Genomic DNA, 26665 nt, shown 5'->3' with positions numbered 1-26665 from the left:
TGTAGACGGGAGGAGGCTTCAGATCCCCCAGAGCTGGAGTTACAGGGAGCAGTGAGCCATCCGATGTGGATGTGGGGAACTTGGGTCCTCTGCAAAAGCAGTGTGTGTTCTTAAGCACTAAGTCATCTCTCCAACCCCCAAGTAATCTATGTTTAAAAAAAGAAGACTTTTTGGAAATAGACATGATAAACATGGAACATTCTATCTTCTTTTTGAGGACTTACAATGTAACTTGGCAGACTGACAGTGAACCTAAGAAATGCCACTCTAGGCAAGTGCCATCATGATCTTTCTTCTTGAGTTACCTGCTGTGTCAGTCTCTCCCTCTCCTTCTCCAGCATGTAGGTGACATCATCTCCTTCAGCGGTGTCCTGCGCATGCCTCTGTCTTTCTTCTTCAAGGTCAAGGATCACCTGCAAAGGATTTTAAAACATTCACTTTCAAATACCACTCAACACTCGAGGGTTCCAGATTACATAAATAAATGAAATCCAGCCAGGGCCGTTAAGGAGCATGCTGTCTAGAAGGGTGAAAGACATGTAAGCTATGTGCTAGAAAACAAGATATTTGCTTTGCTGAAGTATGTGCAGAAGAATGCAAACAGAGACGAGAGCAACTAATTAGCTGTGGGGGTTGAGAAGGTTTGAGAACTAGCAGAAGTCTGGGGAATCATATGCAGTTTGGTATGACTAGGGATCTACTGTGTGTGTGTGTGTGTGTGTGACTATACAAGGCTGAGGTGTTCCTCTCAATACTATCGTTGAAATTAAACATCTCAAGTGGGTTGTCCTGTTCCTTACTTAACTAATAATACCTATTTTTGTATGCCCAGATAAAACAGGGAAGACTCCTACTTCATCTTATGCGCAGAAGGCTCAAATATTGGGATCCTAAGTGGTGATTTTCTTCACAAAACTCTTAATGATTTGGCATTTTATCCTGGTGCTCAAGGATCCAAACCAGTTTCAAGGAAAATACAAGCACAAGGGGACACTTCCCATGTAATTTTGCCCAAACCACACAATATCCTAGATGGGAATGTATTAGTCAGTAGCTTCTTCTTCAGAGGTGGCTCAGGCCAGACCTCCAGGACACAGCACTGTCAGCTACCTCAATGGCCATTTCTCACGGCTTCATCTCACAAAAGTTTTTAGGAATGGTCCAGCTGGTTGTGGCGCACACCTTTAATCCCAGCACTCGGGAGGCAGAGGCAGGAGGATCTCTGTGTATTTGAGACCAGCCTGGTCTACAAGAGCTAGATCCAGGACAGTCTCCAAAGCCACAGAGAAACCCTGTCTCCAAAAAAAAAAACAAAACAAAACAAAAAACAAAACAAAACAAAACAAAAACAAAAACAAAAAAAACCCAAAACAAATAAATAACAACAAAAACTATGAAAATGAAACACTTTAGCTTTGGGGCTTAAAAAAATCTAGTTTTTAAATTTAATAGAAGGGTTTTTGGTTAAACCTTTTTGGTAGCCATGTTTACCTATCCTCTCTTGAGAGCCCTTTAAAATTGCAGAAAGGAATGAAATAAATTACAAAGTCTCAGAGACGGGAGAGGCTTTAGCAGAGGAGAAAGGGGTTTTTGGAAGAGTTATTTATTTATTTATTTATTTATTTATTTATTTATTTATTTATGTGTGAGAATGTGTGTGTACCACATTGGTGTGGTTGCCCACGGAGGATCAGAGTCTATGGAGTTGCAGTTACGGGTGCTTGTGAGCTGTCTGATGTGGGTGTGTTAGGAACTGAACTTGGGCCGTTGGAAGAGCAACAGCATTCTTCACTGCTCAGCCGCTCTCCAGGCCCAGACAGGCAGTTTTAATAACATCCTGAAGTAGGAAAAGAGTCTGAGGAGAGGCAGTATTCAGTAAGGTGGAGGGAGCCTATTACCCTTAGGATCCCAAAGAGCTGGGACCTGGAAGTAGCAGGTGCTTGTGGGAGGCTGGTTCAGAGTGAATTTTCAGAAGATCAGATACTTTCAAGGAAGAGTATATCTGTAAACTCAGTGCTTGGGAGGTACAGTTGAAAGGTCATCTTCACTTACATAGTGAGTTCAAGCCTAACGGGAGCTCCAGGAATCCACAAAGATAAAGCTACCTTTGCATGGTAGGGGCTGGGCAAGGAGAAGATATGACTGAGGAACTCTCCTTTCATTACAAGCAGTGTGACCGCATCACCTGTTGTTCAGATCCTAATCTTTCCCAGAGGTGAAGGGTAGACACTGGGAATCTTCAGCAAATTCAGACTGGACTGTAAGCTTACTCTAATTATAGACCTCTAAGTACCAACTGATTTCTGACAAGTTTAGTGCCCTACTTCGGTAACAGACCCAAGAACAGACAGGTACTTTGTTGGGCATGGTGATACAACCCTTCAACCCTTCCCACATAGTAAAGGCCATCCTTGGTGATACAGTGGGAACTGAGGTCACTCTGGGCTACATGAGACCCTGTCTCAAGAAACTAGACAAACAAACAGGTAGATTACGGTTTCAAAAATGTAATGCTTCTTCCAGGACAGTCTCCAAAACAATACAGAGAAACCCTGTCTCGAAAAACAAAAACAAAACAAAACAAAACAAAAATAATGCTTCTTAACATTTTACACTTGAAACAGTCAGCATACCAAGGAATTTTCAATTGTTTTTTACTTTTTCTTCTCTCCAGTCACCCAAACCTGCAAACTACACTCACTATACCTTCCATGACATCTACGTCATTCAGCCCAGCTCAATTACTTCCTGTATGAAGAGGGAACAAGGCCTGCCCACCACTCAAGGATCTGGTGAAGATTTTCTTAGTTCATGTGAACAAATGTTCTAGATGCTACATTCTTGGTTAGACTCTTTGAGGTCTTAGGCAACTTTTGGAATTTGACTAAAAGAAGAAAAAAAATACACTTTCCACAAAAATGCATACACTTCTGACATTTTATGTATTTCAGAGGCCTTGTGGGACATCTGTGGCCTACCCATGACTAAGGACCCATCCTTTATACTCCATAAAGAGAAACAAAGGCTGACAGGCAAGGAGACCCAGCTTGGGGTCAATTCACCAGATGTGGCTTCAGCATAGAGCTCTTGCAGAGATATCTATGGAAACAAACCAATGTCTACTAAGTTTGCAGTTGCTGACCTCATTTTTTTTTTTGGTTAAAATGTCTCCTACAAAACACTCTTGATGCCTATCTTGTAGACCCAAATCTAAACTGGTAGTTTTTTTTTTTTAATGCAGATTCTTGTCATACACTGTCTGCAGGCCAAAACTGAGCAGTAAATGACAAGCTGAGAAACAAGTGTTCACACACGAGAATTCTAAAAGATGAAGAATGCAGGGAGCGCAGGCTTGCCCTTTTTACTTAGGAGCTATCAGACAGAACGAGAGAGCCTGCCCCCCCCCACTCCAATATAGGAAAAACTTAAAAGCAAGCTATCCTAGGAGCTGTCTATGGCTTCACAGCATGTAATGAAACACAAAACTAGAATGAATGGAAACAATCTCCACTTGCATGGTTACAATCAGGTAGATTTATACTCTTTCTTCCCTAAATACCTGTTAATCTCTTTTATTTATCACTTAAGTAAGCAAACAGAGAACGCTATGTTCAACTACAAGCTTGGCTAAGCACTCACTTGTTGCCAAAGTATGGAAGATTGAGATCTGGAAAAAGAAATGCACCAAGTGTTCTGGAGTGACATACCAAGAAGGAATGTCTCCTTCAGTAATGTCTGGCCTGATCCCTAAACTGAACCTGTGCAATAATCTGTACTGCCTTTGTGTTCTTCTGGCTCCTGTGTAACTGAAGGGCCTTTTGATACCAAGAGGTCCCCTGCCCCATCAGAGTCCCATGAACACTGGTGGCTGACAGGACGGCATGATTTACTGAGTCCTCTGAAGATTTCTGAAGCACGCCCCTGCCTATGGGCGAGCCTACCTTCCGGTGCCTGCTCTCGGCAGCCGCCAGCTGGGACAGCATTCGCTCCTGCATGCTCTTGCATTGCTTCATCACCACCTTGAGGATGGAGAGGGGGTTTGTGCACACTGGCTGCTTCTCACTATCATTTTTTTCCTTTAGTGTTTCAAAATCTCTCTGAAGAGCCATTAGAGGGTCACTGATGTTATATTTTCCATAGCGTTCTTCAATGAAAGTATCTCTGTGTTGGGCCTGAGAATAAGAAAAAACAAAAACAAAGAACACAACAAAACCATTAAAGCGAGGAATGTGCCACAACCAGTACTTACATATTAAATGTGGTAGCATTGGTGTAAATCTCACTACAAATCAGGTGACTCACAAAAAGCAGGCAACTTCAGAAGGTGGGACAGTGTGATAATGATTACAAGGAGCTGACTAGGAATTAGACATTATCCAAAGCAGATATGGCCTTATTTATCTATTTATTGGTTTGTTTGTTTGTTTGTTTGTTTTTCGAGACAGGGTTTCTCTGTGTCTTTGGAGGCTGTCCTGGTACTCACTCTGTAGACCAGGCTGGTCTCAAACTAACAGAGTTTCGCCTGCCTCTACTTTCCCAAATGCCGAGATATGGCCATATTAACTTGGACACTTTTACAGCCCTATAAAGTAGCACTAATCATCTCCATTTTGCAGATGAGAAAACCATTACTAAGAGGCTTGTTCCTCAGCTAGTCAACTGTCAGGACTGAGACTTAAAACTAGCCAGCCTGCCTCCCAAGTCCCTGTCGTGAAGCTTCGGGCTCACCGCCCCCGCAAATGTCTGTGTTACCTTCAGGGTTATCTCACTTTTCTTCTGTTAAAGTACTACATGCGGGTAAACAGAGTGGCATTAGCAGTTTCTACAGAGGCTGGGCATGGTGGCACACTTTTAACCCCAGCACTCAGGAGGCAAAGGCAGGTGGATCTCTGTGAGTTTGAGGTCAGCATGAGCAACATTTTGAGACCCTGTTTCAAAAACAACAAACAACAAAAGCAACAACAAGCAAACTATTAAGAAAACCGGGAGGCTGGGTGTGGTGCCACATCCCATAACCCCGACCTGAGGTTGAGATGGGGGAATCCTGAATTGGAGGTCAGTTTGGGCTACACAGTGAAATCCTGTCCAAAACAAACCAGCCACCCTGTCACACATGATTGGAGCAGTTTGATGATATTTACACAGTAGAAACAGAAATTTACTTACATTGAAAATATTCTTTCTTTTAAAACATCCCCATGTGTACTGGCATATGGAGGTCCTTAACTGGGGAGGAGGCTGGCTTGAATTCTGGCTGGATTTACAGGCATGAGCCATCACACAAGGCCTAAAACTTAAGTCCTCCCCACTTTCCTTCCATTTCTTTCTTCTTTCTCTTACCCTGAGGATTTAATCTAGTCTTCTACAGCTCCTGCCCTGGTCACACTTCTACAGTAACTATGACCGCATCATTAGTGTGGTAAGTGGATGACTACTGTCACCGATTGGTTCTGTACTACAAAAGAAATAGGATAAGCTGGAGCTTTAAAAAATTATTTTAATGGTCTTTTTTCAAATGCAATGGAAAAAGGGCTGGGAGAAGCTCCAGCATCTCCTCTGGCCGGGGAACAACTGGCGACCTGGACATCAGTTCTGCTGAGAAGCTGTCTGCCAGGTTTGGGTATATAGTTAACTAATCCTAAAAACATGACTTTAAAAACCCACACAGTGATTATCCTGTATAATTAATGAGCATCAGAGTCCCGAGTAATAGGAGCTTCTCTGAGGAGGCCTCAGCCTAAAAGCAGCTGTTAGGCTGTCTGCTTTCTCTCCGAGTCCTTAAGAGTAATTCCATAGTCACCTGCACAGTAATTACAATCCACACAGATGGCTTCACCTGGAAATGACAAGGCACTGTGGACGGACTTCTAAAAGGCTCTAGTCACACAGCAATTCTACCACAGGGCCAAACACAGAAAAGGTCAACCCGAAGGCTGTATTTATGATACCAAACACCCAGAAAATGGGCTACACACTTACTGTAAACAGTAAGAAGCAAAACCAAAGGCTAAAACTTAAATAATGAAAGTAGCTTTTTAGGGGGGTATGTCCTGGTATCTGTTGCTGCGTAACAAACACCCCCCCCCCAGTCAGCAGCATAGATAATACTCATTTTATCTCACATGGATCTGACGGTTAGGAATCTAGGGTGAGGGTTAGGTGACTGGTTGGGATCTTAAGAGGTTCCGATCACCTGAGGTCACGGCTTGAGTGCCAATTTCCCACGGTGTACAGCACGCAGGTAATCAACGCCTCAGGTGTGCAGCCCAACCTGAACATTCCAGATGGGACCACACAGGGTATGAGTATCAGCAGGCAGCACTCACTCCCCAGAGAGCTGTGACCCCCTCAAGCTGGCCACAGACAGGGGATGAGACATGCTGTCATTAATATTAAATACCAGAGTAAAGTTTGAAGACCCAAACTGCCAATGTTGATTTTTAATATTTCAGCTATTAAGAATACACAGAGGAAATGGGTATGATTTTGGGTTTGAACTTTGGAGAAATTCAATAATGAAGCTAAAATCAATCAATTTCCTTTTTCAGCATTTTTGCTTTGCTTTGAGTGACAATATAAACTTCAGGTGAACAGAGATTCCTACATTGTCAGAAAATACGTTGGCCTTTAATTTCAGAGAAAAGGAAAATAATTGGCTTGCTAGACAGACTGGACGATGGGTGTTATCAACAGACAGAACACACTAGCCATCTCTTACTCATTTATTTTCACTTCACAGGCTAGAGGAGACACATCACTACAGAAAGCTTAAAATAACATCACAGAACTGCCTTGGAGCCTGCCGTACTTAGTCTCCAAAGTCCCGGCTGTGTTATCTCCGACTTCAAAGAGAAAGTGCCAGGCACTCAGACTAAAGCTGGAGAACTGAGTTTCAAGCCAGCCCAAGCCACAAAGGAAGATTTTGTTTCAAGCACCCTCAGCCCCAAGAAAAATAGTTTCTTTTTCTACCTTCCTAGTACAATGTGTGCAACGGCACTGGAGCATGCATAGTCCAGTCTTGGGCAGGAAGTCAGTTCCTATATTCTTTGGACAAGAAGTGGTTCCAAATCTACAGGTAAAGAATTAGTCTGGGATAGCTCAATTGGCTGAGTGCTTGCCTAGCTGGCCTGAAGCTCTACGTTCCAATTCCAGCACAGCATGAAACCGTGTGGCGGTGCGTGCCTTCATTGCCAGTACCTAGCAAGTGAAGGTGGGGGGTCAGAAATTCAAGGTCATTTCCTGATAAATATCAATTTGGGGCCAGCCTGGGCTACCTGAGACCCTGCCTCAAAGCAAAACAAACTAACAACCTGGCAGGCAAGATGGCTTTGCTGGAAAAGGCACTTGTTGCCAAGTTTAGTGACCTCAATTTGATCCTAAGGACCCACATGGAAGGACAGCCATCTCCTGTAAGTCATCTTCTGGCCTCTGTAAGAGTGCTGTGGCAAGTGTCACCCCTCCCCATAAAAAGTGTATCAACTGCCTTTGAAGAAGGATGGACTTCAAACTTCCCCTCAAAGTAATCTTCAGGCACAGGTATTTATAAAAGCAATTATCTACATAAGAATAGACGGTGACTGATTATTGTTTGACTAAAGTGCTCTAAATCTATTCAGGACTGAGGGTGGATTTAATCTAAGTAGCTGTAAGTGCGGCTGCAAGGAGCAGTGTCAACACCCAAATTCCAAAGTCTGTGAAACGTTTTGATGAAACCAAAGGAAACATGGAGTATGTCTGTCCTTCCCTGCAGGAATGAGGCTGACATGAGTTATATGTACTTTCTGGCCTGGATCCATATGCTCACCTTTTTGAAGTGGGAAAGAAAATGTGTATGGGAATTCAACAGAAAAGAAAGGACGGAGGTAGGGCAAATGCTCTTGAACATTCGAGGTACATAAAAAAACCCCAAAACAAACAACAACAATAACAAAAACCCCACTTTACCTTTCTCAACAGTTTTATGTTCTCTAACTAAGCAAGTTAGAGATTTCTCATTTATTCCTGCTGTCATATGCCCAAAGCCTCTTCCCTGGCCACTACATCTCATTAGAATGGGGCGCATGCTGCTCATGGATCCCAGGATCTCTTAGGCTACAACTCCAGCTCTTTTTGCCGGGTGATTGATCACACATCCCTTAAAACACAACGAAATTCTATGGCTGCTTAATACCACACATTAAAAACACACTGGCCACAGACCCAAAGAGAAAATCCAAATGGCCAAGAAGCACTTGTTAGGGCTCAGTGCAGGACTACTTCCTGTGCAAGCATAAAGACCAGCCGGGAGTAACCCCTGGCGCTGGGCGTGCGATTGGGTGGAGACAGGGGTCTCTGAAGCTTGCTGACTGCCTGCAACTCTAGGTTCAGGGAGACATCCTGTCCTGTCCCGAGAAATACGGTAGAGCGTTCCAGGCAAGACACCTGGCTTACCCACTCCCTGGTTCCCACATGTGTGCAGACACCACACAAACATACACGTCCTGTTACCCACATCCCTGTTAAATCACAGAAGGTTCTTAATCTCAACACAATCATTTGTGCCCTTTCAGCCAGAGGTCTCCCTCCTCCCAGAACAACTCCTGTGGTCCTTTTGTCTGTTCCAGTTTCATCTAGACAGTTGCACACACTACATTCTTATTCTGTTCTCAATATAATGAGGGTCGCTCTCATCGGCGCATGTCAGTAACCTGTCCTTTCAGATCATGTGCTGAATGCTATGTGAATACACTGCATTTATTCTCTTGATTGACATTTGCTTCTACCAAGTTGGGTTCTTCTATGAATAAAGCTGCTATGGACAATCAAGAACTATTTGTAGATGAAGTGCTTTGTTTCTTTTGTAATTATAGCTAGCTACTTGTCTAAATCCATGACAATTTCCCAATCAGTTTCCAGAGTGAGTCCACCACATTATCACCCTCATCAGCACCAGGGAAGCATTCAGGTCTCACCCTTCCCAGCTTCTGCTATGGTCAGGCATGTTTCAACAGCAGCTACAGTAGGATCTCAGTGACCTGACTGGTATCTACTGAATTTAGCACCCTTGCGTTATATGTATGAGAGAGCATGTGTGCACACACATGTGTGAGTGCTCATTCATATGCCACACCACTCGCGTCGAGGTCAGAGGACAACCTGAAGTCAGTCGTTCTGTATTTCTACTATGTGGGTCCCAAGGATTGAACTGAGGTCATCAGGATTGATAACAAGCACTTATATTCACTGAGCCATTTTGCTGGGACCCTCAAAGCGATTTTAATAGCGGCAGCAGAAACAACAGGGGTGCCTACATCCAAATCTTATGACCTGAAAGCAGTGTGCTGAGTTTTCCTATCTCCAGCCTAACCCTAACAGCATTCCTCTTTTTTGTGTGCTTGAGCAGTCTAGCCACGTGGCTCAGGCTGGTCTAGAACATGAGATCCTCCTGAGTGCCGGACTACAGGCGTGCACCCATGTCCTGCGCAATATTCCTCTTCAATTAGACATCACTGTTGTCTCCATTTCTCTTAGGAGAAGTTAAATAGTAGCATACAACGTTCTCAAAGTTATAAAGCTAACTTGCAGTAAGAAGAGGAAGTGGTACTGACCAGGTCTGTTGGTAAGCTAATGTTCCATGTTCCCAGAACCTAGCAGGAATAGGTTTCAATTGATTAGGCCCTAACTGGTGAATTAAGGGGAGCTGGAAGTTTGCAGAGCACAGAGTAAACACTGGGTTCACTTCCACCCCTCCTCCCTCCCAAAAACCAGAAGAGAAACCACTGCAGAGCACTGAGGACAGTGAGGGTTATTTCAAGGACTTTCCTTCCATGTTAGACTAGAAGCCTGTGTCCCCTATGTCACAATGCAAAATCTACTTTATACTATGCCTCAATCCTAAATAACACTGGAACAGAATGAAAACTCTCAGAAGTCTGACTCCTGACTCTGCTTTTCAACAATTTAAAGTAAAACAAACATACAAATTCTAACACAAAGGTTATCCGCATTACTATTTTATTTTAAACTAACAAGTGTTACAAAAGTCTACAAACTAAAAGAGGTATGATTGTAGATCAAATATGTAATATACAAAAGAAAGAAAACAAAAACCAAATAACCAAAGTATTCTGGAGTCTGGGGACGGTTCCCAGGACACATGCATTCACTGAGTACTTCATTTTTGCGGGGCAGCGCATATGCTGTGATGTGGGCAGTGATAGACAAAGACAGACTTGACCACACGAGACACAGTTCTCAGTCTTCAAGGAGATGAGAATCTGCTAGATTTCAAAGACAGACTCAACATCAGCAGGGGACAGCAGCCTCCGCTTGTTTAATGTTTTCTAAACAGCACCACCCATGTTTAGAGGAACACCAACTACAGTTTATTTGATGAGAATTTTCTAAGACCCAGACTTTAAACTCATAAGGAGTAGGAAGGAAAAGGCCAACCCTGGAAGTGGGTGGGTTCTGGCAGATAAATGGGACAATCAGTGACTTAATGAATCACAGGAAATATGGTAAGGTGGTGGGGAGTTGGGGAGGTACATGACCCCAAACTCCCTCTGGAGTGCTGCACAGTGGGACTAGCCCACATTGTGAGACACCTTAGTTAATCCTACAAACCTGAAAACCTTTCTACTAGAAATGTACTAAAACTCCTTTACTCACTGTATACTGAAAAGCACAGGGCTCAGTGAGTATAGGTACTTACAGCCAAGACTAACACTGACAACCGAGTTTGATACTTGGGACCTACACAGTGGAAAAGAGCCAACTCCTAGAAGTTGTCCTCTCCTCTGACCTCATAGCTGTGCTGGCCAGGCTGCGTGGGTGCGTACTCATGAATGATTAGGAGTATTAGCTCATCTCTGACCACCTCACACTCATGCTGGCCAGGCTGGGTGAGTACACATATGGGATTAGGAGTATTAGTTCAGACGAATACATTAAAGCCAGGTGTGGTGGCACACACCTTTAATCCCTGTGAGTTCTAGGCTAGTCAATACTATATAGTGAGACCCTGCTTCAAATAAATAAAGTCACATCCCACTCAAGACCCATTTCACAGTTGCACAGCTTCAGTCCTCCCTTTGCGGTCACCCAGCTAGAAGAGGATCCCTCCTTGCTCACACAGCAAGCTCCTTCTTCAATGCTGGTGACCAAGCTTACGCCACCACTGATCTGCCACCACATGTGAGCTCCTTTTAAACACTTAACTCTGAGGCTAAGGTTTTTAAAGAGGATTTATTTTTATGTTTATGTGTCTTGATATGCACGCATGTCCCAGGAAGTATATGATCCTATGGAGCTGGAGTTAGAGGCAGTGGTGAACTGTCGCCTGCTGTGGGTGTTGGGAGCTGAACTTGAGTCCTCTGGAAGAGCAGTATGTGTGCCCTCTTAATCGCTGAGCTATCTCTCTAGTCTAAAGTTAGTTTGTACTAACTTTTTGTTTTAGATTTATGTGTGTGTTTGCATGTATAAATTAAAAATAAGTTTAGCAAAAAAATTAAAAGAGTGTTAATTTGGCAAACAGAGAAAAGGAAGATGATGACATTTTTCTAAACAAAAACAAAACAAAGTAAAGCAACAACAACAAAAAATTCAAACTCAAAAATCTTGAGAAACAGTTCACAGTTGGGCATGGTAGTGCATGGCTCTAATCCCAAGAGTGGGAAGGCAGACACAGGGAGATCTCTACAAACACAGGCTAGCCTGGTCCTCAAACTGATTCCAGGACAGCCAGAGCTACAAAGTGAGACCATGTCTCAAATCACCCCACCCCACCAAAAACAAAATAGAACAAATCCCCAATAAAAACAGAGCCCACAGGAGAAAAGCCCATAGGGTAACGAAATGCATTCTGAAAGACAGTATCTGTAATTCAGACAGATGCTCATAAAAGCCCTCACTGGGACAGTCTGGGAGATATACTTTCTATTTACCCTTGAGGGCAAGGGCCAGCAACACTGCATTGTTGCTGGGCGAGAGGGTGGAGGGGAAGGACCTGCAGGCCTTTGTTTTTCTTCTGATACAAAGCTCTCACTATTATCCAGCTGGGGAATACAGATGGTTACACCTCACACTGACTAGAAAGGATACCAAGACAAAATATTCATTGAAAATTAAAACAGGGTGGGGGCTGGAGACGAGGCTCAGCCATGAGGTCACTGGCTACTCTTCAGGAGTACCTGAGTTCTACTGCCAGCACCGGAATGGTAGTAATTTTTATTTTAAAAATTAAAATCAGAAAATGTGCTTTAGTATATGAATACAACCAGTGGAAGAGGTGCACAGCCTGCCCTCTGGTATCCGCACACAAATATGAGAACAAACACAAAGCATGGCTTCCTGTCTAAAGAACAAGCTGTTCTCAGAGATGTAAATAACGTGACTGGATGGGAACTGTAACAGTGAGAGTTATGAAACAAATATTAGAGTTAAGTCTCTCCTAAAAACACATTATCAAATGGCATCTATTCTTGAGAACTAACAATATTCAACTAAGACTTAACGGATCTGAAGTCATTCTTCATGTGACAAATACCTGTGAGTACTTTAGAGGTTATGGATACTGGGAAGAGATTAAAAGCCAGCTCTCCATGGAAATGACTCTTCATAGGGTGGGGGATGGGGTCACACACAAAACAGAAAGATCCATGTAATGCGAAGTGCTTATCAGAATTAACCAGTTTTCCCATTACCATAAAACTCAGGGAGGACAACCAGAAAAGAGAAATCACATTAAGTGATTTAAAAAAAAATCAGCTTTTTAAAAAATTAGCCAGGCATGGGTGGTGCACACGTTTAATCCCAGCACTCAGGCAGAGAGGCAGAGGCAGGCGGATCTCTGTGAGTTTGAGGCCAGCCTGGTCTACAGAACAAGTTCCAGGACAGTCTCCAAAGCAATACATAAAAGCCCTGTTTCAAAAAACCAAAACCAAAACCAAAAAACAAACAAACAAACAAAGTTCTGGCGCGTTCAGGGTTAAGAGTGTGTGCTGCCAGTTTCCAGCACACACACAAGGCAACTCACTTGCAATTCCAGTTCCAAGACAAGGATGGACACAGACACAATAAATAAATGTAATTTTATAAAATAAACAACCACTCCCCTCAGACACAACCAACCAACAGAACAAACCCAAATCACTACCACAAAGTCTAAGGGGCAAACACAATACTACTACAACACAGTCCTGGAATGCTCTAGAAAAGATTTGGAACATATAGCATGGGAATCACAGAAAATCTTATCTAAACAGCCATGGAGGGCATTTCATTTAAGAGGCATGTGGAGGAAAAAGAATGATGTGGGGTTGAGCAGGATTAAGACAAGAGTGTCGGGCTGGAGAGATGGCTCAGAGGTTAAGAGCACTGACTGTGCATCCAGAGGTCCTGAGTTCAATTCCCAGCAACCACATGGTGGCTCCCAGCCATCTGTCATGAGATCTGGTACCCTCTTCTGACCTTCGGGCATACATGCAGACAGAACACTGAATACATAATAAATAAATAAATAAAATCTTTAAAAAACAAGACAAGAAAGAGAAATTTAAAAACTGGAAGACGAGGCGCTGGAAAGATGGTTCAGTGGCTAAGAGTCCTGGCCGCTCTTCCAGAGGTCTCGCATGGCTCAAAACTGTCTGTAACTTCAGTTCCAGGGGAATCTAATGCTCTCTTCTGGCCTACACTGGCACCCGGAATGCACACATGAAATATGTGCAGGCAAAACATCCATACACATGAAACAAAATGGTCTAGTCTTAGGAATTGGGAAGCTCAAGTAGGTGGTCAGCTGTGTCTAATGACTGCCAGCTACACAGAGCAACACCCTATCTCAAGAAACTACTACCACTAGCTAGGTGGTGCTGGCAAACGCCCCAGCACTCAGGAGGCAGAGGCAGGCAGATCCCTGTAACATCAAGGCCAGCCTGGTCTACAAAGTGAGTTAGTTCTAGGATGGCCAGAGCTATTACACAGAGAAACGCTGTCTTGAACACCAGCCCCCACTAACCTCCATCACCACCCACTACTATCAAAAGTAAGGTACTTAGGTAATCTAATTAGAAGAAGTCATTAGGGGCTGGAGGCTCAGAGGTTAGAGAGTTTGCGTTATGTATTAGCTAGGTTCTGGGTCCAATCCCCAGCACAGAGAGAGGAAGGAATTAGAAGTTACGTGTCCTTTCAGTAGATGGAATTTAGTCGGGCGATAGAGGTAAAAAGTAAATGGGAGATGCTAGAAATGGGAGGCAGAATACAAATGGCACTGAAATGTCTGAGCGTACCAGAGGAGATGGAGGATGGCAAGTGGCTCAGAATGAAGACGGGTGCAAAGAGCCTTGTTTTGAAAAAGAACAGGATGCAGAAATTAGTTCAAATGGGCCTTGAGCCTGGGGCAAGAAGTAATGTAAGGGAAGAAATTGGAGCACCAAGAAAAAGGAGGAAGTAAACAAGGACGACGAGTAAGCCATGAAGAAAGGGAAGAGGAGGGCTGGCGAAGATGTCCAGTTGGTGGAGTGCGTGTCCAGTATGCACGCAGCCCTGAGCTCAAACCCCAGCACCATAAAGCTAACTGGCTATGGTAGTGTACCTACATATCCCAGGACTCATAAAATTGTAACTGTATAGATAAAGGGAAGTCCTTCTTGACTGCAACCCAATCTTCTGCTCTCTAAAGTCTGAGTTCTCCTCCTCGGCCATTCCATTTTCCTTTCCTCTCTGAAAGTCTTCCTGAATTCTCCTGGGTCACTTTGAAGCAATCATAACGTTTAGGTGTGTATGTTTAAAACCTAACGACACAGCCAATCTGCAAGGCCCTGCTGTGTCTTTCCAATCACTGTTGTAAGAGATCTAGTAGGTGCATAGCAGTTTTCCCCTTTTTAAAAATACTATGTGGTGGTGCACGCCTTTAATCCCAGCACTCAGGAAGCAGAGGCAGGTAGATCTCTGTGAGTTCAAGGCCAGCCTGGTCTACAAAGCTACACAGAGAAACCCTGTCTCAAAAAACCAAACCAAACCAAAACAGCAACAACAAAAGAAAAAACCCTGCAAATTAGGCATGTGGGCATAAGTCTAAAATACCATCACTGGAGAGGTTGAGGCAGAGAGACTGCTGTGAGCTGAAGCCAGACTGGGGTATGGGCTACACAGTGGATTCAAGGCCAGCTTGGCATGCACAGTGAAAACCCTTAACCCAGAAATAATCCATAGTGAGGTGCACCAGGCTATGTAGCTTTTACTTTAGTGGTTTATAGTGGTGTAATGAACATCCTTAGATGTGTATGGAAGAACAGTCCGTGTGTGTGTGTGTGTGTGTGTGTGTGTGTGTGTGTGTGTGTGTGTGTCCTGCCCCCCACCTCAGATACAATGTAGACCAGGATGTCCTGGAACTCAGAGAGATCTACCTGCCTCAACCTCCCACCACTCAATGAAAGAACAGTGCTGTTGAAGAGATTTCTTTAAAAAAATTTTTTTTCATGCTTCTATACATGTGTTCTTCTGCATGAGTATATGCCACTCCTGTATGGGTGCCTGGAGTGTCCAGAAGAAGGTGCTGGATCTCTAGAGCTGGAGTTACAAGGGGTTGTGAGCTGCCTAATATGGGTGCTGGGAACCTATCTCAGATCCACTGGAAGAGCTGCAGACTCTTGACAACTGAGCCATCTCTTTAGGCCCCTATGAAAAATGTTTCTAGCTTTCCCTTTTAAGAACATTTATCTATTGCTGTGTATGAGGGTAGAGGTCAGGACAACTTTGTGGAGATGGTTTATTCCTTCTACCTTTACACGGGTTCTGAGACTTACACTCAGGTCAGGAGATGGTATCATTGGGCATCAAGCACCTTTACCTGCTGAGAGTCATCTCTGGCCCTGGTTTTCTCCATTTAATAAACTTTCCAATGCATTCTGTAAGTATCTTCTTTCCACACAGACTGGCAGCAGGCAGATAAAATGGCTTCCTCCTGTTCTAATTATTCCTACAATACTATATGAGAAACTACAGTTTTTATTTTAAACTAAAACTTACTTCTCTCCACAGGAGCAGCTAGAAATAACCTCTGATTAAACCTGAATCACGAGGCCAACACATGCCAGGAGACACAATGACAGGAAGTCAAAATAACAGGAATAAGCCACTTCCTTTTTTATCTGTCCTACAGGCTGAGTGACTGCAATGTGCTCGTCCCCATCTGCCAGGAGAGGAGAACTGTTCTGGAAGGAAGTGACACTTGACAAGCAGAACTTCCCTTTCTCCAGGGCATAGCCTTGGCCTTCCCCATACACAGACCCCACAGTCCACAGGAAGATGTGAGCTGGATGAGGAAAGTCGCTGTTTCTCTGGCACCTGTAATTACTGCTCACACAATTCACAGCGCGAATGACAAGTACCAGAAAGCCGTCTAGCCAACAGCTGACACCATGTAATTACTCTTAAGAGCTAGCTGTTATAGATGAGGTCCAATGTTTTCATGAATAAAATTCAGATGTTTTATTACTCAAGAACAAAAGCTTCTTGTTACAAACACCCAGTTTATGAACAATCACCTGTACTAAAGGTCTTTCCCCTTCTTCTGGCTCTTTCTGCCAGGGTACCCCATTGGCACTTCCCTCTCACTGCCCTGGGTGGGTGGTGTAGGACTCCTACAACCTTCAGGGAAGCCAGCCAAGGGAGAATGGAGAGGCTTGGAGTTTCCACCAGTTACAACGTAGTATTGTTCTATGTTTTCACATACTGCACTGTGGACAGGGTTCCATATGACACACAAAGACCATTTTCCTTAGTAGTTTGGAGGTACTCCACTCTGATTACACCACTTTCTTGACCAGACCCCACTATGAGACGCTATGTGGTTTCTAGCACTTCCACTGCATTGAATTCTGCTCTACGAACAGCCTTACTTGCAACTTTACACAGGAGGTTGAGGTGGGAGGAGGGTAAACGTCAGACAAATCTGGGCTAATCAGTATCTCAAAAAACCAAGGAAGAAAATACTGATGGCACCTAAATACTCAAGGTCATTAGTCAGTGAGAAATGAAAATTAAAAGTGAAATGAGAGCATAGTGTGGGCATTGGAACTTGCAGCCGAGGTAGGACTTCACTGAGTTCCAAGCCAACCTGAATTACACTGTGTGCTCCAGGCCAGCCTGGGTTATAAGGTCTCATACAACAACAACAATGGAATTGAAGTGACTTATGACATACCTGTTAGAATAATAAATAAAAAAGGGGGCTGGACCAAACACAGTGAAGCTGGGGCATCACCAGAACTCTTAACACATGATAGGGAATAGAAAATGGTTTGCCACATCAGAAAACTACTTGGACAGTTTCTTAAAAATTAAACATGATACTTGGCATGGTGGCTAAAGAAATCCAAGCACTTACAATATGCATGCGTGCTCTCTCTAGTAAATATACACCTATTATCTAATACAGTCTTTCCATTCCTAGGTATTTAACCAAAAGAACAAATGGCATGTGTCAACACAAAGCCTTGCACAGGTAAATGTTCACAGTGGCTTTATTTATAATGACACAGAGCTAGAAATAATGCACATATTAAGATGAATAGATCCAATAAGCTATGATGTATATATACAGATAGTGGAACACCATTCAGTCATAAAAGAAATCAAGTATCAATACATACAACAGCATAGGTAATAAACAATCATATGCATAGTAACAGTCTGCACCTAACTTGTCTCTGTACCTATGGGTTAGGGCATCTCTCAACTGTCATCACAGAAGCTTCTTTTTGCGGTAGGTGGCAGTTAGTAAAGAGACCAAGACTGTGAAATGCTCAGCTCAATGGGACATCTGTAGCACACTCCCTTCCCTCAAGGCTCAGAGAGCATTGAAAAAGAGGGGCTGGAGCTAGGTGGTGGTGCACACGCCTTTAATCCCAGCACTCAGGAGGCAGACGCAGGAGGATCTCTGTGAGTTCGAGGCCAGCCTGGTCTACCAAGTGAGTTCCAGGACAGCCTCCAAATACAGAGAAACCCTGTCTCCAAAAAAACACAACAACAACAACAACAAAAGAGGGGCTGGAATGTCTGTGAGAGTCTGAAGTAGATGTGTGCACAGAGAAACAGTAGCTCCTGGACATGATAAAACGCCTGCTATGCGTAAGGACTCAGCCGCAGAGGCTGCATGCTTTTGACCCACACAAGATTAAGACAGCTAAAACCCAAGTGTGAATGGGTGACATGCTCTTCAAGTCCCACTTCGAGCTGAGAAACTACCGGCAACTGATGGCTGTTACGGGGTATGGGACAAGTCTTTTTTTCCAGGGATGTGGCCTGGGCTCCAGCATATGGGCCAGTGCCCATGCACATTCAGGCAGCACTGTTAGGACTCTGTGGATTTAAAAACAAAGCACAGGAAGCCGGGTGTTGGTGGCACACTCCTTTAATCCCAGCACTTGGGAGGCAGAGGCAGATGGATCTCTGTGAGTTCAAGCCCAGCCTGGTCTACAGAGTGAGTTCCAGGACAGGCTTTTCCAAAGCTACAGAGAAACCCTGTCTCAAAACAACAAAAACCAAAAGGACAAAGCAGATGGAGTTGAGAGGAAAAAGTGGGAGGGGGCAGATAAGGATGGAATTGGAGGGAAGAGAATCAGGTGGATTTGCATATATACAACTCTCATAATAAAAAATCATGCAGGTCGAATAAGTTCACTCTTCCACAACTAAGAGAATACCTTCTGTATGATTCCATAAAACCATAATGTACCTAATATCTGGGGACAGAAAGCAGACCAGGGATTCAGGAGTGGGGTGGGAAGGTTAGGCAGCTGGATTAAAAAGGGCACAAGGAAGATCTTGGGGGTGATGGACATGTCCTTGTGACTGTGGAAACGGTCCCCAGAGCACACTGGCAGAGATGGACGGATCGTAAACTCAAGGCCAGTTTGGGCGGAATGGCAAGGCTGTCTCAAAACACAAACACGTGGAGGGGTTTGGGTGGGGGAAGCTATAATGTACCATCTGTTCCAAGCCATAAAGTCAACCCTCACCTTGGTCAGCTGTTTCAAAAGATAGACATTTGGTTATCAGGGTGGGGATGAAGTAATTCCAAACAAGCACGACTGGTAACAACAGAAAATGCCACTGGAAAGTAAGCGCTCTTATCTTCCTTGCAGAGGACAGCACCCCGTCAACACTGTTTGCTTTATGAACACAGTTCTATCCTATGAACTTTGAAACTTAGATTATAACACAGTAACTACCGGTAAAGTAGTAGCACCCCGCTTCCTCCCCCACCCCGCCTCTGTGTGTCTCTGTCTCTCTGTGTCTCTGTCTCTGTCTCTCAGTGTGGCTCTGCATCCGAGGAAGACGTGTGTAGAACACACCCAGCACGGAAGAGTAAGAGCAAAGCATGGGCTCTAAGTCTGATTAGAGGTCAATGTGTTTCCGGGATTTTAAACGGCTACCGACTGCAGTTCCTAGTCCTCCACCTCTGCTGCAGCACTTTCTAAGTGCGTGGAATTACTGAACTGGGCTTTGCTGCTGAATTGTGTAGCTCCACCCCTGGCTTCTGACCAGTGTACTTTTCCTTTTACTACTGAGGGGATTCCTATAGTGTTCTCACTCAGGAAAATAAAAGTTTATGTGACTTTCATGAAGATTATTTTTTCCTGACACATGCTTCTCAACATTAAGTCATGTTTATATAAGGTTCAACTGGGACCAAATACAGTGTAAATGGTCTCTTTAACTGCTAAAGTTCACATACAGAAGACTAGTTATTACATCATTGAAACACTGCCTTTCACAGGCTTATGGTAGCAACAGAGAAGGGGAAGGAGGCTTTTCTATGGGTAGGAGAAGCATGCTACCTGGAGATAACAGGAGCTGCAGTGAGATTTAGCATGTGGCAACGATTCCAGAGAGCAAATAAAGCTTTTTACAATCCCAGCTCTATAGTGGGATTCGTTTTTTACAAACTACAGGACATTTATAATCTTTCCCTAAAGAAACAAAGCCTGCCAGTGTGACCTGATATTCACTAAGAAGCAACAGGTAGCCATATGGTTTTGTACAGAGAACAAAAACTTAAAGTAGAAAAGAGATTGTCCCTTTCCTTTGAAAGCAAACAGAAAAGACCACTCAAATTTGTTTAAGAAAGACCAAGCTGGACGTTTCTAGAGCACAACTTTATTCCCAGTACTCAAGAGGCAGAAAGATCTTTTTGAGGCCTGAGCCAGTCGACACAGTGAGATCCTGTGTCAAAAAGTTGGCCTGGAGAGATAAGAGATGGCTGCTCAGTGGTTAACTGGGCATACTGCTCTCGCAGAGGACCCGAGTTTGGTACCCAGAACCCACTTCAGACAGCTCACAACAACCTATTAATTCCAGCTGGAAGGGATCCAATGCCTCTGGTCTCCCAGAGAACCTCCACTTGTTTGTATGTACTTGTGTGTTCGTGCGTTCTCATGTGCGCACGTGCGCGCACACGCGCGTGAACACACACCACACACACACACACACACACACGCACACCACACACAAAACAAGTCCCCCCCAAAATATCAAAACACCAAACACAACTCCCCCCCCCCAAAAAAAACAGACCAAAGCCTTCAACTCAAGGAGCATGAATTAAGAGCTAATAAGAGAAAAATCATTGTTAGTCCAAAAATTCTACCAGGTACCTATTAAGCAAAAGAGCTGTAAGACAATAATGTCTGGTTTGTTACAGAATCCAAACAAACAAACAGAAACTACCCCACAAATTTAATGAGGTTTCACTTTAATTAAATATCTGGAAAGGTGGCTAGGTGGTTAAGAGGATGGTGGCTCACAACTGTCTGTAACTCCAGTTTTAGGGAACATGGTTTTCTCCTCTGGCTTCCCAGGCACCAGGCACACACACAGTGCACATATATACATGAAGGCAAAATACTCATGCACATTAATAAAAGTAAACTCAAAACAGCAACAACAGAGTCTTGGTGAGAACTGTGACTCTAACCCCAGTTGTGACTGACTCAGAAGATGTCTAAAGATGCTTGTCTTGTGGCGGAACTAAACTGGATGGAGGCTGAGCTCAGTTATATCTCCTACAGGCCACACGCAGATTCAGTCTAACACTTGGCCCAACTCTGAAAGCCACTATCAAAACAACTCTCTTAAAGAGCTCCTGCTCCTCTGGCTCCTTTTAACTTTTCACACTATTCTTACAATGAACAGAACTAGACACAAGTAGAAAAACCATTAAGAAACATGCACAACAAGCAGCCAAGGCAGAGAACAGTTTTTACTAGCTCCAAACACTTGTCTTGAAGTATTGTCACAGTCTTAAGGCAACCATCACAACGGCAGTCATTTTATTTGTTCAACAAATATTTGGTGCTAGGGATGTGGCTTAGTGACCAATCATGTCCCTGAGCTAATCTTCAACAACAAAAATTACTACAGCAAATATTTACCATGTATCTACATCAGGTTCTGCCAGGCTTACGGGAGATTGAATATTGAAGTGACACATGCATCAGGTGCCATTCTGTGCCCTCTCAGGCTGCAGAAACGGTCAGAGCAAAACTCAGAGCACGCTCTGATTCCTTCCATTACAGGTGTCCTCTCCCACCCCATCTAGTTCTGACGGGATGAAGGCAGATGATGCGGGGAGGAACACGGAGCATCACAGGTACTAGCACGGTGAAGAAGGCTCAAGCTTTCCTTAGTATTTTTTCTGTTCTCCCCACTAGCAGATAAGGACACAGAATGGGAAGGTGTCCAGAGGCCAAACGAAAGAAATGAAATAGCATCACTCTAAACAATTACAGAAGCCACAAGCTTAGATGTTTTACTTTGCTCTGTAGGGAGTCCTTAGTCTTCAGCAGGCTCACCTTTCACTTGCTTTGGTTATTGCCCTTTGGCTATGGGAGTATCATCTGCCTAGATTCAACAGATACTCCAAAAAGTCTCTTCTCCTCTCATCTAAATATGCTGAGACAGAAGGAAAAGCTCTCTGTGCACGTGAACTTGAAAGGAGGGGCATCTGCATCTGCTGGATATTTTTTAAGGCTCTGCAGTGTTTCCATAGATAACTGTCCTCACTAACACACCTCTCCCAACCTTTGCATTTTAATAGACAACAAATTAAGTAACAAAATAATTTTCTTTATTTTTGAGACAGGGTTTCTCTGTGTAGCCCCGGCTGTCCTAGAACTCACTCTGTAGACCAGGCTGGCCTCAAACTCAGATATCTGTCTGCCACTGCTTCCCCAGTGGAGGTATGTAGCACCACACCTCCACATCTGGCCAAACAAAAGAATTTTTAATTGTGTTCGTAGCACCTTGATTTACTGGACATTATACCCTAAGCTTTGGTATATGAGTGCACACGTGTGTGTGTGTGTGTGTGTGTGTGTGTGTGTGTGTATTTCTCACGAAGTATATTTCTGCAAGTTCTCAAAGGGGTGAGCACTTGAAAACAGCCAAAATATACTAAAAGCACAAGGTTCAAGGTTTAGAAACCTAGTAGAGACTAAGGGGGCAATTCTGAGGGCAGAAAAGCTTTATCATTCCCCCCCCCTCCATTTGTTTCTTCACACAGGGTCTACATAGCCTTGGTTGATCTGTACATTGCTAAGTAGAGTTTAAGTAGGCCTTAAACTCAGAGAGACATCCCCCATCTCTGCCTCCTAAGCACTGGAATCAAAGGTGTGCATCACCACCCTTGACTGAAAAATGTTGTCACATAGGTGGGTGCCTAAGCAACTTACTGTCAATATGTCCTCCTGCCACTTCAATAACTACACCAACATCCACTTTAATAAATACACTAGAGAATGGTTCACAACACATGGTAACCAGTCAATCTAAATCAATCTCTCTCCACATACCTTTAAAGCTTCTATAACAAGGTCCCTTGCTTCAAGTTCTCCTTCAAGAATACTGAACAGCGTCAGGAGTTCAGGCTTGCTGAGTTTTTCCAGATTCATCCTGAAAGTCTTAAACAAAGACAACAATCAGTCTCCAGGAGAGGAGGGAGCTTGACAGGAGGGAAGGGAAAGTGGAGACAGAACGTACAGTAGGTAACCTTAGGAGCTGCAACCCAAAACAAACTGAGCAGGAGAAAAAGAAAATCCACTGTAAATTATTGACTCCATCACCAAGATCAATTATTCATTACCTTTTCCAGGCTGGTTTGCAACCTGGGTCTCAGAATGGTTCAGGACTAATTTTGTCTGCTAAAAACTGAGGTAGAATTGGGTTCCACTGGGTACAATTTCACTAAAGAATTACTGGATCCCACAAAGATCCTTATTTTAGATAACCAAACTTGAAAACTGTACACAGATCATGCTGTCATCTCTCTTCATTTGAAGTCAAGTTTAAGCAAAGGTAATGCTTACCCATCCTTTAGAAAAGCAGATCTAAACATAAGCACATGCAAATAAACACCTGTCTGTCTTCACATTTTAAAAAGATTTTATTTTTCTTTTTAATTATGCTTCTGGGTGCAGGTTGTGCATGAGGACAGTGCCAATGGAGACATTGAATTCCTCTGGAGCTGGAGTCACAGGAGGTTGGGAACCATCTTATGTGGGTGCTGGGAACTGACCTTGGATCCACTGCAAGTGCTCTTAACCATGGGGCCATCTCTCAGCCTCTTAGTTTACTTTGTTTTTTGAGACAGTTTTCTATGTAGTTTAGGCTGGCCTTGAAGTATTAATCCTGCTAGCTCATCCTCCAGAGTGCCAGGATTAGAATCATGAGTTAGTTTAGACATCTTAATGAGCCAGACTACTACAAATTTAACTTTTTATGACCATTATTTTGTCTCCTTGAGATACAGTCTCAACATATTGTGCAGCTCAGCCTAACTACCTATGTAGATTAGGCTGGCCTTCAGTTTGTGTCAATCCTTGGCCTTTACTTCTCAAGTGCCAGGATTACTGACAGTATTCTTGTACACAGTGATAGCTTTCATAAAGACATTTTCCTTCAATTATATCACCTACTTTGGCAATATTCACCTCCTCAAACATTCTCCTTTCTCCTCAAACAAGTCCTCTTCTTCCCCCAATCCTGCTTCTACTTCTGTAGTGTGTGTGTGTGTGTGTGTGTGTGTGTGTGTGTGTGTGTGTGTGTGTGTGTGTATGTATGTGTGATCTTAGGGATCTATGGAAGAATCTACAAGTGAGGAAACATTTGCAATTTTGACTTATTTCACTTGATATGATGATCTCTAGTTGCATCCATTTTTCTGCAAATGGAGTGACTTTCATCGTTATGGCTAGATAAACGGACCCTGTACAGATACATGTTTTCTTTACCCCTCATCTGTTAGCAGAGACATTCAACTCATTCTTATTTGGCTGTTATGAACAGTACTACAATCAACCTTTGGGTGTTTACTTGGGTATATAGCAGGATCCCATGGTAGTTCTATTTTTAATTTTCTGAGGAACCACGATACTGACTTCCCTGGTGGCCGGATCACCTACAGAGGATAACTAAGTGCCCTGCCCCGCCTCACCAGCACTTGCTTCCTTCTCTTTTAGGCTATTTTCTTAGGTTTGTCTCCTCCCTGTCACCCTCTTCCTTCAGTGTTTCCACACACAGGCATGGCTGGCCCTGAATTTTTCAATCTTCCTGCTTCTGCTTCCCAAGTCCTGGAATTGCAGGAGTGGAACTGCATCCCACTTGGTCCTATCATCATCTTGGTAGCTGCAGATAGGTGAGATGGAATCTCAATGCATTTATCTGCTGGAGGAGAAAGTCAAATGTTTTAATTTTCATGGTTTTTGTTTGTTTCGGGCCGGGCGTTGGTGGCGCACGCCTTTAATCCCAGCACTCGGGAGGCAGAGGCAGGCAGATCTCTGTGAGTTCGAGGCCAGCCTGGTCTACAGAGCTAGTTCCAGGATAACCTCCAAAGATACACAGGGAAACCCTGTCTCGAAAAACCAAAAAAAAAAAAAAAAAAAGTGTTTGTTTCGTTAGTTCATTTATTGATGAGTTGTTTTACATTTATTTTACACATGTTTATTTGTGTGTGTGTGTGTGTGCACACGCGCGCACGTACCAAGGCATAGTATGGAGGTTAGAGAACAACCTTTGGGGGCTGGGTCTCACATCCCACCAGGTGGGTTCCAGTGATCCAGTTCCTGTTGACAGGCTTCCCCACCGAGCTATCTTGCCAGTCCAAGTTCTTGTATTTAATTAAATACTACTCTTCGGTCATGTGTAGCTGGTGACATTTTTCCTTCCACTCTGTAGCTATCTCTTTCTCCTGTTTCCTGTGCAGAAACTTTACTTCATACCATCCCATTTGTCAGCTCTTGGTTTTATTTCCTGAGTCAAGTGGAGTCTTTTTTCAGAAATGGCTGTATCTTGAAATGTTTCCCCTAATAGTTTCAGGTCTTACATTGAGAGGTTTTTGATCCATTGTGTTCAATTAATTGTTGTATAGGGATGTCGTTTACTTGGCACCATTTGTTGAGAGGGATGTCTGTTCCACAATGTATGTCTTTGGCATCACATGGCCATAACTGTGGGTTTATATCCAGGCCCTCTATTCTGTCCTACTGATCCACACAATTGTTTTTGAACTAGTAGCATGCTATTTTTGTTACCGTGGCTCAATAATCGATAGTATATATATAAATACAGTATAGTAACTTGAGGTATTCTGACATCACTCTTTTCATTCAGGATCGCTTTGGCCATTCCAGGCCTTTTGTGATTCCATATGTTTTAGGGTTGTTTTTCCTATTTATATAGTGAAGAATGTTGTTGGAATTTTGAAGGGGATTACAATGATTCTGTAGATTGTTTTTGCTAAGAGTCATTTTCATGATATCAACTCTACTGACCCATGAACATAGAAGATCTGTCCATCTTCCTGGGTCTTCTCCAATGTTCCAACATTTTCCCTGTGGAAATAGCTTACTTGGGGGCTGGAAAGATAGCTCAGTGGTTAAGAGCACTGACTGCCCTTCCAGAGGACTGGGTTCAATTCCCAGCACCCACATGGTGGCTCACAACTATCTGTGGCTCTAGTCCTAGAGAATCCAACACCCTCCTCTGTAGGCATTGCACATACATGGTGCACAGCCACACAGACAGGCAAAAACATCCATACCCATAAAAAAATAAACATTAAAAAAGGAATAGTTTATTTCCTGGTTAGGTTTATTCCTAGGCACTTAGTTTTTTTGTTTTTGTTTTTACAAGACAGGGTTTCTCTGTTTTGGAGGCTGTCGGTCCAGCCTAGCCTCGAACTCACAGAGATCCGCCTGCCTCTGCCTCCCGAGTGCTGGGATTAAAGGCGTGCGCCACCAACGCCCGGCCAGGCACTTAGTTTTTTACTTATTGTTTGAAGCTACTGTGAATAGGACTGCTTTCCAGAGTCCTTTCTTTTAGTGTTTGTCATTGGCATATGGGGAAGATGCTGATTTTTCTATTGATTTTGTATTGTACTACTTTGCTCCTAGTGTTTACCAGCACTAAGAGGTGTTTTTAGTCAATCTGTTTAACAAGTTCACGTTTCTACAAGGAAAGTTGGCACCAACTCAATCTACTGTCTCAGAACACATGTAGAGGAAGGCAGCTGGTTCCATCACCTATGAAGGGTCTCCACCAGTGAATACTGTACAAGATTTTGCAGTTTCCATGGGAGTACAAATAGTATTTTCCTTCCACCTTTTATTCCTAAACTGTAACTGTC

At 43.5% G+C, this 26665-nt stretch overlaps 1 protein-coding gene across 3 annotated transcripts in view; it reads right to left on the bottom strand.

The window, feature by feature from the left end:
* The window catches only part of Cttnbp2nl (CTTNBP2 N-terminal like), a 47598-nt gene that overhangs the window by 5520 nt on the left and 15413 nt on the right, over positions 1–26665 (bottom strand). For all 3 annotated transcript variants that reach the window (XM_013118142.3, XM_021230953.1, XM_021230951.2), the window contains exons 3-5: positions 22836–22943; positions 3942–4172; positions 306–413 (exon numbers count right to left, since the gene is read on the bottom strand). In XM_013118142.3, the coding sequence (XP_012973596.1) occupies positions 306–413; positions 3942–4172; positions 22836–22934 (438 nt within the window). In that variant the 5' untranslated portion in view covers positions 22935–22943. The remainder of the gene's footprint in view (positions 1–305; positions 414–3941; positions 4173–22835; positions 22944–26665) is intronic.

Source organism: Mesocricetus auratus, unplaced genomic scaffold, assembly GCF_017639785.1.
Source record: "Mesocricetus auratus isolate SY011 unplaced genomic scaffold, BCM_Maur_2.0 Super-Scaffold_100009, whole genome shotgun sequence".
Classification (NCBI taxonomy): Eukaryota; Metazoa; Chordata; class Mammalia; order Rodentia; family Cricetidae; genus Mesocricetus; species Mesocricetus auratus.
This window is presented reverse-complemented; position numbering and strand designations above follow the sequence as displayed.